At 30.6% G+C, this 13,943-nt stretch overlaps 1 protein-coding gene across 1 annotated transcript in view; it reads left to right on the top strand.

Annotated features, from left to right (window-relative positions):
• Positions 1 to 13,631, top strand: part of LOC134832336 (uncharacterized) — a 34,130-nt gene extending 20,499 nt beyond the window's left edge. The window contains exons 5-13 of the mRNA XM_063846325.1: positions 7,499 to 7,540; positions 7,617 to 7,748; positions 8,529 to 8,688; positions 10,493 to 10,634; positions 11,287 to 11,427; positions 11,672 to 11,842; positions 12,020 to 12,191; positions 12,271 to 12,811; positions 12,889 to 13,631. Coding sequence (XP_063702395.1) covers positions 7,499 to 7,540; positions 7,617 to 7,748; positions 8,529 to 8,688; positions 10,493 to 10,634; positions 11,287 to 11,427; positions 11,672 to 11,842; positions 12,020 to 12,191; positions 12,271 to 12,811; positions 12,889 to 13,183 — 1,796 coding nt within the window. The 3' untranslated portion in view covers positions 13,184 to 13,631. The remainder of the gene's footprint in view (positions 1 to 7,498; positions 7,541 to 7,616; positions 7,749 to 8,528; positions 8,689 to 10,492; positions 10,635 to 11,286; positions 11,428 to 11,671; positions 11,843 to 12,019; positions 12,192 to 12,270; positions 12,812 to 12,888) is intronic.
• The last annotated feature ends 312 nt before the right edge of the window (positions 13,632 to 13,943 follow it).

Here is a 13,943-nt window from a genome sequence, read left to right as displayed (position 1 = left end):
TCAAATTTTAATACTACTACTTTCGGAAAATGACTGCCATTACTCAAAACTACATCGTCGTAAAAGTATTATTTTTTACTCACGTTTTGTCGAAACTTTTGATGATTTGTAGAGAGAGAAGAAAAGTTTAAAAAATCAGGAAAAAGATAAATTTCCAATCTAATTTGAAGATTTATATCATTAAAATTCCTAAATATGCTACTCGAAATAGCTTGTGCAAAAGTCAATTTTTATTATTTATGGCAGTCTTGATAGGCAAAAAATTTTTTTCCTTGTAATAAATAATGATACAAATATTTTTTATTCTATAATTTATTTCTTCTTTTAAATTTTAAAGTTATTAACCAACTTTTATGAGTATTTCTAACGTTAAAAATAATTTTTTGTTCTTGAGTAACTTTAGGTTTGCAGGTAAACGACAAACAATCCTTAAATTTTTCAAAAATTTTTATTAAAAATCTAAAAAATTTACCAAAAATCGTAGGTCATGAAATTTTTAAAAACTAATATTGTTTGTTGCTTTAGAAAAACCAAAAATATGATTTTCCACGTCTCAGTTTTGACTGTTTATTATTATTAACTAAACACATGATCAAATTACAGCTGTGCACATTGGTGACAATATTATTCTGAAAATTTATATACTTTCGTTGCAATAAGAACTAAACAGTGTCACTGATGATAATTTCTGCAGCATGTCTGAAACAGGAAATTTCTGACGTATACTGTAATATAATAATAATTGTTTGGTTACAACTGTTTTTGGATCATTGTTTATTCTGTCTACTTGTTGCAAAGTTGTATGAAAATATCATTATAAGAGAAGTGAGGAAACAAGATAGTCACAGTTGTCACTTAATTACGAAATTTTCCCTTCTTACGAGATTATTCGTTTGACAGTCATTTCCATCATAGCTTACGCCCGGAATAACAATGCCATGATAACAACGAAAAACATAAATCTTGTTCAAAATAAAGATAACTAATGTTGGTAAACTTTCTATTTGTTTTGTCTTACCGACAATGTTTGCATTAGCAAAAGTTATATATAATGTTTTGAAGTGACTAAGCAAATAATCATAAATTTACATTAATTGTTATTATTTCGTGGTGCACATCATACACACCTGAAGTGCAGATTATGCCATTTAAAGTACGTTCCTGTCAAAAGTTTCGTGTATCAAAAAGTGTATCTCCGTACAATCACCAGTCGTCTCCACTTGAAACATTATATGTTTCATTGGAATAGGTAAATTCTCTAGAGTTTCATCTTGAACTTCGTTTGTACGAAAATACATTTTCGTCTTTGAGCATCAACTCTTCACATAATCTGACACGTTCCTTGTTCAATCAAGTCACACAATAAATTAAATAACACGAGGATGAACACAAAAAAAATTTCACTTACCTACTGACATGAAAATTAAATCATGAATGCGAAAAATTTCGCATGACATGATTCATATATTTTTCTCTGGCAGTAATAAAAATGATAAAATATGTAAAAGATTTTATTATTAATCATATACATTTTATATTTTGAAAAGTTTTTTGGTGCTTTTTGTGTGTACATAATAAATCTTTATCAGTATTTCTTTTGTTGAAAGAGATAAATAATAAAAAAAATCTTTGTTGCTTTAATAAGTAGCTTTGACGCGCTTGAACTCACAATGATTCGGCTTTTTAAAAGTTGAGAAAAGGAGATAGAAAAATGTGAAAAATATATTTTGAAGAAACAAATAATGGATTAGCAACATTTTCTTTGAAATGTACATAAAATGTGGTCGAAAAGCGATTATCTTTTATTTTTCATTATTATATAAAAAGTTACATCAATCGACAAAAATATTTTTGTATGAATTCTTTTTCGTATTTTTAAATTATATACTTAATTGAATTTCAAGGGGCGAGCTTAGAGATTTAAAAAAGTTTAACAAAACTTTTCAAAATATTTGTTTGATGTTTATTTTTTTATCAGGTAAATTTTAGCTAAATGAAGAATTATGTCAAAATGTCAAAAGTTACCACTCTGAAAATTAAAAATAAACTTGTATAATCGTTATTAGTCATTAAAACGCCCAACAAGGTCACTTTAGAATGATCTTGTCACTTTAAATTAAATTTCCTACAAAACCTGCTAATTTTATTGTTGATATCTTGACATTTTGACAATTCTCAGTAAATTCTTGGTAAAAGGTTTTTAGCTTTTGATTCAAAATAACTAAGTGAAAATGTACTTTTTAGTGAAAATTTTATTAAATTGAAAAATCTCGGATAGACCTTTTAAAATAAATTTTTCTACCATCTGTTACTTCGATATCATTGTACATCTTCTTATGGCCTTAAGAATACAAATATCGAAATAACTTTACACTGGTATATATTTTTTAAAATCAATTGTCTGTTTTTAGTGAATGGCTTGAGTTTTTGTTTTAAGACAGATATATATGTTTTTGCAGTATTATAAAGTTAAAAATGGTCTCTTGGGCAAAGTTGTATGTAAAAATATTCATGCAAAGCTTGCCATTCGAATTCATATTAAAATGTGTGCACTTCATTGAGAAAGTCTCGAAAAATATAAATAAAATGTGAGAGAACAGACAAAGTTGCAAAATGTAAGAACAGGTAACAAATCTTCGAGAACACCAGTGTCCTTCATTATCCCAAAAAAAAACGTCAAAAAGGTAACGAAGACGTAAACAAAAAAAAAAGATGTTGGTTGTTTTCTAATATGAAAAATAAATAGAATCCTTGGGGAAATTTCGTGATACAAACCTTTACACTAATAACGTAATAAGATATTTTTGAGCCCGTGGATAACGATAAGCCGCTCGGTGTGTTTAATTAATTCGATAATTTTTGTCGTGAAAATTGGTACGTCATGTTTTGCATTAAGGGTTACTTATTTACAAACATAATACAACGAGGGTCAATGTCTTGCTTTTGTTTGTTTCTGAAATAATTTAAACAAACATCAAAGTATATAAATTTCCATATAAAAGTACCGCTACAAAGCGCAGGCAATCTCAGTGCTGCTTTTAACGTCAGCTACTTTTAGAATTTAATTAAAAATGGTCCAAAAGATCGTATCTTTTCTACCTTTGGTTTTTATCTTGGTGTCTTTGGTGCTGGATACCGCTGCGGTTGATGACAAATTATTGGTGTTTGTGAGTGCCAAAGAAAATTGTAAAGGTGATCCACTATCCAGGTTACAAGAAGCCGCAGAATATAATGGAATCCAGCTACATCTCTTGAAGGATAATTTTCTACAAAATTACAAAGTGCTGAATAATGCCCTTGAACCGTACAAAGAATCATCGGAGCAAGTTGTCCTCTATCTCGAATCACCTGAGCATGCGTTGATCATCGAAAACCTCGACACAATTGTGACGAAATTCAACAAGACCGGATTGCGGGTTTTATTCTCAGGAGACACGGAATGCGAACCAGATCCCTCCTTATCGCACTTTTTCAAGACAACGGGTACAGCGAGATTTCTTTCTTCAGCTGGCATCTGCGGTTATGCTGACAGTTTATATAATTTGACGAAGGAAAACAACGACTTTGAAGATCAATTACATTACACTTACTCGTACATCCAAGATGCAAAGCAGGGAAAAAACTATGGAATCGACACGAATTCTGATATTTTTTACACTTGGACTGAAACAAATGATCCTTTGGTGTTGACATACAATGATACAAACGATTCTTACGAAGCCATACACAGTATCTCAAGAACACAACCGAGCATTTTAATCAGTAAAGGCGCCAATTCAGTCAATGTAAATCGCTTTAATGATTATTTAAATGGCGGAAGAAATTTTACGACTTGTCTCCGATGTCAGAAAACAAATATTACGACCGACTACCCTTACATCACCGTTGCAGTGTATTCCTTTACAAAAACAACATTTCTAGTAAACTTTTTACAAAAACTTGCCGATCAGAACTACCCGAAGAAAAAACTTCGAGTTTTCATCTTTAATTGTGTAGCAGAACATAATGACGCCTTTGTCGAATTTCACAAAGCTTTTCAAGGCGATTATCGCGACTTTCATTATTTTTACACGCCGTACAAATGTGACAAATCCACGTTATTTGAAAAGGGAGTCGAGTCCGCGAAAATCAATTTCGACGATTTTTTGTTCGTGATTGAGACATTTGCTCATTTGGACAACAAAGAAACGTTAAAATTACTTTTGGAGACGCGAAAGGAACGCAAAGTAGTGAGTCCAAAATTGAAAAGACCTGACGAAAATTGGACTAATTTTTGGGGAACCATGGATTTGGAAAAAGGATTTTACGAAAGATCGTTTGACTACCTGCAAATAACAGCACAAAAGACGCGAGGTGTGTTCTGTGTGCCCTTTGTCATGAACGCCTACTTGATTCACTCCTCCGTATTCGACGATTTAAGTTACCAATTCACTGGAAATTGGTACAACTTGGGTTTGGATTTCATGTCACAAACAGATATGGTTTTCTGTAATAATTTGAGGAAAAAAGTAAGTTTTCAGACAATTTTGTAATTACCCAAGAGAGAATTTTGTATTTTTTTCAGAACATTTATATTTACGTGAATAACCTTTACGATTTCGGACATTTGGTTCGGGCGGAAAGAAATGACGATACTTCGCTTCAAACAATACCACTTCATCTTTTAGAGTTTTATCAAATCTCCAAAAATCGCTTGGACTGGCAAAAAGAGTACATTCACGAAGACTATTGGAAATACTTATCCGGCAAATTGAAACCAGAACAGCCCTGCGCGGATGTCTATCGATTCCGTATGGTGACTGACCGTTTTTGCGATGACTTGGTGGATATCGTTGAAAGTGATGACCTATGGAGTAATGATGAAAATGATATAACTGAAGAAAGATCTAGACTTGTGGGCGACAAAAACAGCCATAAAAGTCGTCGATACACTTTCATGAGTCAAGTCGAATTACATGATGAATGGTCATATTTTGTAACGAGTTACGTACAAGAATTGCAAAAAATTGTCTTCCAATACAATAATATAAAAAGTGTAAGTTTGAATTTATCATCTATGATTTATTCATTTTTTTTATTGTGATTCTTGTAACTTTTTTAACGTAATTTAAACGTACATGTAGACTCCCAAGGCTGATGTGCAATTTGTCGCTCGTTACAATAACGCCACAGACAACCAAGCAGAATCAAATATTAAGCATCCATCAATGTACACATTCAGCATTGCCCTGAATGATGGTGATACCGATTTCGAAGGAGGCGGCGAACGATTTTTACGCTATAATTGTTCCGTTACTGATACGAAAAAAGGATATTTGGTGATGCATCCGGGAAAACTCACACACGACTATGAGGAATTACCAACGACAAACGGCACGAGATACGTAGCATTTACTTTTGTCGACCTATAAATTATTATAAGCCGCTTAAAAATGTCACGTTGAGCCAATGATAAAAGTGAAAATAAATTATAACATTAATTTAATGAGGAATTTACAGTTAGAAGTTGAACTCCGACCTGTGGCAAATTATTAATTAAGAATATTACTATCTTTGTTTACAATCTCTATGAAAGGATTACATTACACTATACTGGTGATGTGCTCTAGCTATCCATTTAAATTTACTTCGATCGAAGAAGTTTTATACTTCGAGAACTTTTCAAGTAGTGTCGTTTTCTATTGAAATTTGTTCATACATTGAAACCCGTGAGAATATGTTCTATATAACTTTAACTGTGTCATTTTCATGGTTTTTAAACAGGGACGTAAAAAATATTTTTGAATTTTGTTTATAAGGCTTGAATACAATAGAATTTAATAAAGTGAAAATTTGAGTTTTTTGAGGCATTTTACATATTTGTCCCATTAGTATATTTAAACTAATAATTTTAATATTTTTAAAAAAGTTAAAAAATTCTGTAAGATAATTTTTGAAATTTTTTTAAATACCTACCTACAATTTTTGATCTTTTAGTCATTGTAGTTAAAATTTTAATTTTTATCGATTTTTTTAATATGAAAAATATTTATAATAATACATAAAACGCTGGGTGTAATAGTCTTAAGATTTTTGAAAAAGTTAATAACTCCGTAAGTTAATTTTTGAGTTAAAATTTTAATTTTTATCGATTTTTTTAATATGAAAAATATTTATAATAATACATAAAACGCAATTTTTAACTCATATTTTTTTTTGTCCCTGATTAATAATAAATGTTGCCTCAACGGGGTAATTCGTTCTAATGTTATATGTGTAACAAAGACGAATTTGAACCTCATCCAAAACACAAAACTTTTTTTTACAAAAAAAAAAAAATGATAAAAAAAGAAAGAAAAAAAAAATTAAAGCTGCTGGAAGGTTTTGATATGAAGAGTTTCACAAAAAGAATAAATAATAATCCTACGCATTCACATTGTCGTAATTTAATACGGACAAAAAATATTCGTGAATTGATTGACAACAAAGTACTAGAGAGACAAAAGTATAAAAGGGTTTCAAAACGGGCAAAGAAGGACAGGAAATATTTAACTAAGAAGATAAAAGTCTAAAAGAAAAAATAAGTCTTTGTGCGTCAGTAGATTTCCTATTTTCTTTCCTTCTAAATTCTGTAAAAGTCCCATTTCTTCCTACTCGTATTTGTTTTTCGTACAAAGCATTTACGATAAAAAAAACATAAAAATGAAAGATTTTTATTTATTTGAGCGGAAAAAAATATTTCATGTATGAGGAAAACTTTTTCAAGGGATACTTGCAAGTTGAATTAGTTTCTTTCTGGATTAGATTTGTCTGCAAAAGCCTTGTCTACTTTGTTACAAAAACAATAATAAAATAGGAGACAAAAACAAACTGGAAATTGGGTTAGATTAATGCAACCATAAAATGACATTGCTGAATACGTTTCGCTGCCATGCATTTCCTGTGCATTTTTTTCTCGTAACTTTCTCAGACCTAGACAACGACGTCGACGACGAAGAGCGATATGTAGAATAATAATAACTAAAACTTAACCATCCATGCGAACGTAATTTTCCTGTAACAATAAACGTGTTGTTGTTATAGTTGTTTTGGATACCATGACATTTTTACTTTTCTCCCATGTAATAAATGTACTGTAATATTTCTCTGTTTTTCTCATTGCAGGTTGGCTAGGAGCCGCCAGTTGGGCAACATGAAAATTTTGATACACACATTTTCCTGAAGCAATGGTAGGTTTGCGGGCATATGTTTCTTGGCGAAAAATGATCTACTCGAGACAACAAACAATTCTAGTGAAAAAAATTTTTTTCAAAAAATTTCGCCTCAACTTCGATTTTTGGCGATTTTCATGATTTTCAAGCAATTTTCGAATTTTTGGTCGAAAATCAAAATTTTTTCAAAAAAATTTTTTTTCACTAGGATTGTTTGTTGTCAAAACAAAATCATTTTTTTTTCTGCCCGCAAACCTACCATTGCCATGTAATAAATGTGTAATATTTCTCTGTTTTTCTCATTGCAGGTTGGCTAGGAGCCGCCAGTTGGGCAACATCATTATTTACAAGTAAAATTGATTTAACACACATGATGTCTTTCGAATATTGCTCTTTTTTATCTCTTATTTTTCTCCCGTTTTATAGGTTCGATTGTTGTGGCCTTTTGTCGTCGTAAATCGACACGTTTAACTGCCGTTTTAGGGGGCCTTGTGCTAGCTCTTGGCATTTTATTTACATCGTTCGCAACACAACTGCATCAAATAGCTTTCAGTTATGGTAAACTATAAAACTTTTTTTGTGTTTTCATTTAATCATAATGCATTGAGATAAGGAAAAAAAGTGTAATAAAAAGTTCATGAACGAAAACATAATAATAAAGATAGTTGTACTCAAGGTCAATTTTCCACTCTACCTATTATAGATATTGAAAGGGAAAATATACTTTTTATTTGTTTTGTGACCTAAACTCGAAAACAAAATTTTCTCTCATATTATTTATTCACTAAGGCGACTAAACTTAATTCTTTGAATTTTTTGTATCCTTCCTTTAATTTTAACGAACAAATTCAGGAATAAGAACTAAAATAAAATTGAATTTTACTGTTAACTTTAAAAATTCAAGTTCAAATCATATTTAAAAAAAATTAAATCAAAAAAAAACTATAATTAAATTAAAGTCACGTGACTCAAATCGATTCTCAAAAAATTCATTTACTTTTAACTAAAAAAATTTATATCAAGTAAACAAAAAATAATTTAATATAAACAATCGTCGGTTTACGGTCAAAAACGTTAAAATATAGCATAAAATAAATTAAATAATATTTATTAACATCAATATCCTGATGCGACAAAAAATCAAATAATTAAATTTAGTCGCCTCAAAAGTATATTATAAAATGATGATCTGTCTCGCAAATCGAATTAAAGCTAAAAGTTAATTTAAGAAAACATCTAGATTTCTAATTCAAGGATTATTTTTCTCGTTTTATTACTTTTTTATATTCTTCCAAATTTTTAATTACAATTTTATTGATCTGAAACTTTCCTACACAGGCATCATTGTTGGATTTGGTGCGTCTTTGGTACGAGAATCATCCTCTGTTATGATTGGCCATTATTTCAAAAGAAGGCGACAATTCGTGGAAATGATTACCATGAGTGGCGAAGGTGTTGGCGTAGCTCTTTTTTCCGTCATTCTGAAAGAGGGTGTCGGGTAATTACATTTTATTTAAATATTTAAATGCTAATTTTTTGTCGATTTCGAGCAAATTATAACAGTGAAATATTACTAAAACGAATAATGACGACGACGACGAAGGAGAGGAGAGAGAAAAATCGCCAATATTAACATTATTGGCCTCCTTTTTACGCCAATTCTCGTGTGTACGTGGGTGGCAAAAAAGGAACCATTGATAATTAGATTATTGAATATTATCTTGTTCAATTTATTATACTCTGTATCTTTAGTAAAAACCACTTCACCCCTCCGTAGACACGAGCAACAATATTTGAACATGAGCAAAAACTAATGAAGTATTCATTAAAACGTATTATCTAGGCCAATAATGTACGATTCAAGAAAATTTATCTAGATTAGATCACAATCATCATTCATTCATTAAACAAATGAGAGAGTGTGAGCGAGTATACGTAGAGAGTTAAGACAAACTTAAAAGAAAATCAATTAGGAAAAGATGTTTTATCTCTTAAGAGCACGAACGAAATTTCCGTAGCTATGCAAATGGATATGTTTTCTTTTGTTTTGCAATATATTTTAATTAAAACGTTTAAAACATTTTGTCTTAGGGTGTTTCAATTGTCAAAAATGTTTGGGGTATCCTCCTTAATTATTCTGAATGAATCCGATTATCGAGTACTGAAAACCAAGAAAATTTTTCAAATTTTTTGACTGTTTTAAAAAAAATAATAATACTAAATTAAAACTTCTCTCAAAGTCAGGTCTACAATATATTTAGTTACTTCCTTAAATTTTGAGAAAAAAATGTTTAATTTTTAAAATTAAAAAAACTGATGAACAGAATATATAAAATTTTAAAAAATTCTATTAAAAATTTTTTTTTCATCCTTTCTAATATTTATGAGAGGTCCATGAAATCCAAAATATTTCCGACAATTGTATCACCCTAGTATATATAATTAACCTTTTTATAAACATTTTTTGTGATATCTACGAAATGCAGTTAAATATAATTAAAATTAAGAAGAGTGACGTAATAATTCAAAGCCATTTTCTTTATGGTAATTATTATAATTAATTTGTAATAAAACTTTTAGTGCATTTTAATGTATTATACTTGAAAAATGACGCTTTTAAAGTGCGTTTTTGTGTCTATAACGTGTTTTAATCTGTTGCTGAAGACTTTCTTTAAGTGTTTATTCATTCACCTTGCATTTTCCATTAAATAAAAAAGGGTTTTGTATAAAAAAAATAATTATGGAAAAATAAACACAAAAGGTAAAGACAGAAAAATTGCTCGTGCACCTGATCTTATTTTACGTTATATTTTTTAAAACAACTTACATGCACACAACATTTTTCTACCTCCTTCTCTTATTATTATTAACTTTACTTTTATGCATTTTTATCATTCATTATGCAAGATTAAAATGAAAAATTGAATAAAAAATTTCAAAAAGTTACTCAGTGAAGAGTAAATTGCAAAACATTAAAAGAAATAAATTATGTTATTTCTCTTGTAAAATATTCGAAAAATATTTGTGAACGACATCAACAAATACTTCAAAAATTTTATTTTTTGTTTAAAATACGCGATTCATTACACAAAATTTCTCTCTCTCTCTCATTTATATTAGAAAGTGGTTTTTAAAATTCTACAAGATCAAAAGAAAATAAATTACAGGAAAGACTTCGATAACTTTCATGCTGAAACCATTTAAAATTTTCAATGAATAATTGATACAAATTAGCGTTTGATTGCATTGAAACTCAAAATAAATTGTCTCTTTTCAAATTTCTTTCATTTTTTGTTTTGCAGAAAAATGGGATGGCGATTGGGTTTGCAATCTGTCACGGTGCTCGTTTCGATGAGTTTTTTCATGGGCTTGCTTTATCGACCAGCATCGTTGTATCATCCGCAACGCAGAGCGATTCAACATTTGAAAAATCAAAGGAAAAAGGTATGCGATGACACAGCGTGACACAAGTGTAAGACAGCGAGCGAAGATGAAGATAAACCCAAAAGAATGCGAAACGGAACAATTGATTTCTCCAGAACATGCAGTTGAACGTTAAGCAATCTTTTCGCATTCAATGAGTGCCTGCGAAATAAAATAAAAGGAGACAACGTGCCATAAAAATCGTTCTCTAAACTAAACTAAAATGAAAAAGATACGAATGACGCCGTATTAAAGTCAGCAACAGCAGTGGAATAGCCATTCAATCTGATACCAATATCAATTACAAGACCAAATGTTATTTTCCAGTCATTGAATATTGTTGATGTGATTGCATTATATAATAATAATAATAAAATTCCGAACATTTGTCGAGATAGGCGGAGAGAAGATTTCGTTTTGATTGTTTTCCACATACACACAAAGTACTACTGGAACAATATGCGACAAAAACTTTTTGAAATCGATTTAAATTATGAATGCTCTTAGTGTGTGTCTTATTATTGAACTTTTAAAACTTTAAATATTCAAAACGTACGAGTTCGGAGAAAATTTTCATATTTTTTTGCGTTATTGATCGTTCTTACACTTGTCGAAGAAGAACTCGTTCAATTGTCGTTGAAATCATATAACTTGTCGTTTTCTTTTCCCGCAGGTGAAGGAAAAGAAAACTCACATTCGAACACCGAAGCCACCTTTTATGGATTTTTCACCACTAAAATCAACATCTGTGCAAATGATGTCTCTGTCAGCGGCAATGGCAGCTTACGGAATTTATACACCGATATTTTTTATGGTAAGATTTGGTGCGATGATCAAAGATATGTTTTTTTTTATTTATTTTCAAATCAGATATAATTTATTTTGTTTACTTTGTTATCCCTTCAAGTATCATAACGTCTTTGTTTTATAAACTGATTCAAATGGGAATCGACAATTCGTTATGACTTATGGCCATTTATATTCTTTGTTACTTTATTTGCTTCGCTTGCAATAAAATATGATGTTTGCTTTAACTCTTATGTTTCCCACAAATACAGTCGTTGCACGGCTATCAGGAAGGATATGATATGCAAGATTTAGTGCTAATCCAAACATTTATCGGTCTATCGATTGCCATTGGCATAGTGGCAGGTGGATCTGCAATAAATAAAACATGCCAATTTATAAATTATAAAAAAATACGTATCTCTCGTCAATATGTTTGTCAGGTGAGTTTGTTGAAAACTTTCAATAAAATATTTTTTTTATGAACATATTTCGGAACTTTTTGACAATTATTGCAAAATTTTCAATTAATAATAAACAAAAAAGGGAGGAAAAATCAAAAAATCATTACTCCTGAATGGTATACAATCAAACTAACATTTGCTTGAAAAATATTTCAGGGCTGTGTTATTTTATCAGCGGTCTCGATGTTATTTTTATCTGGCATCTCCGAGCACCATTACTTTTGTTTAGTCGCTTGGAGCTACGGCCTTAGTCTTGGCGGCTATAAATATTCGTTGAAAATGTTAGCGTTAGAACGAATACGCGGCAAGCATTTTACCAAAGCATGGGGTAAGTTGAAACTTATGACAAAAAAAAATTATGAAAACAATATTTGTTTTTTACATTTACAACAAAAAAAACATCAAAGGTTTTATAAAGGGAGCTGAATCACTGCCAGTAGTAATAGGAGTTCCTCTAACTGCTTATCTAAATGAAGCATCACACAAATACGGTCGCGCCGGTTATTACATTTGTTCCGCATTCGCTCTGATTTCTGGTATTTTGATGTTTTTCATCGGACATCTAGAGGAACGTAAAAATGTCTCCAAATATTCGACAAACGGATCGATTATGTCGCGATGTACACAACCTTCCACTGCCACCACCACTACCGATACATGTCCGCACGGACTCTCACGTAGCTATTCTCTCAATCGTAGACGTCAAAATTGGCCAACGAGTTCTCCATATCCTGCCAATGCATATCAACAAGGATACTACCTGCAGCAACAACAACAGCCGATGATGTACAATGATGGATGTGGCAGACCTGGGCGCTTGCAAAAAAGCTATTCGTTTGCATTCCAGACACCACATGCAATGATGAATGCCAACGAATTGAATTATCAGCCAGCATCGTGCCACGGCTCACAAAGTGCGTGTAATACGATTGATCGAAGATATTCAAGGTAGATAATCAAATTTTTGGCGTAATTTTTCTTTTTCCGAATAATTTGTCTTCCATGCACAAACTTGACACTTTTAGGTGCGAACTGCATCGTCAACACCAACAACAACAACAACAACTGCAACACCACCAAACATTCTATCCATTTACCTATTACCAAACTAACGGCACTTTGCATGCACGTAGTCGAAGTGTGCCCGAGGGCTTAGGCAACGGTCATCATTTCGATTACAGTAGCTTGTACAACAATAAGGGAGCACAACAACAGTATTGTCAATGGATAAATGGAAGCAATTATTGGCAGCAACAACAACAGCAGGCTAATATTCGACCACAAGTACATGTGGTTGAGCAAATGACGACATCTGTTTGACCCACAATTCCAATCAAATTAAAGTTTGGCATACATTGTGTGATAAAATATTTGAAAAGTGCGAGATTTCAAAAAAGCTTTCGAAACATACACATATTTTTCAATTGAAAATCAGTCACGCACAAAAATCTGTTCGGATGAAATTAAAAGCATTCGACAATAATTTACAACAAAAAAAAAACAAGAAAAACCAACATAAATAGTGAAAAATAATCTGTAGATAAAGTGCACACATGAAAAAAATTTATTACCTATTCTACGTGTTAAATGTTGTTTCAAATCTATTTATTTTAGATTTAAGTGCATAGACATGTATTTCCGAGTGGGAAACCGTATAGGAAAGTTAACAATTCGACAAAAAATATGTTAAAATATTAAAATGCTTTAGTACACGTAGATTTATTTACTCTTGTTATAATTGCAAATGTTATTGTCAACTGAAATAGGATAGGTGGACTCGAATTATATATATTTTGTCGATCAATAAGTTTGATAGCCACCGATGATTATTGATGTTCTTCATATTAAAAACATAGAATTAGTAATTCAAAACTGAGTTTTAGTTTTCAAAATTATACAATGTGCTAAAGGTAATATAAGGTGAGTGTAATTTTAAAAATTGTTTCATTATACTTGATTTTTCCAAAAATAAATAAATTGATTGAATGGAATTTTTTAGTGATATATCTTAAATTTAATACAAGAATTTTCATAAAATATCTAAAATATATTAAAAACTTAAATAAAAAATTAAAATAAT

Source organism: Culicoides brevitarsis, chromosome 2 (assembly GCF_036172545.1).
Source record: "Culicoides brevitarsis isolate CSIRO-B50_1 chromosome 2, AGI_CSIRO_Cbre_v1, whole genome shotgun sequence".
NCBI lineage: Eukaryota > Metazoa > Arthropoda > Insecta > Diptera > Ceratopogonidae > Culicoides > Culicoides brevitarsis.
Note: the sequence above shows the minus strand (reverse complement) of the source record. Positions and strands in the feature narration are given on the sequence as shown.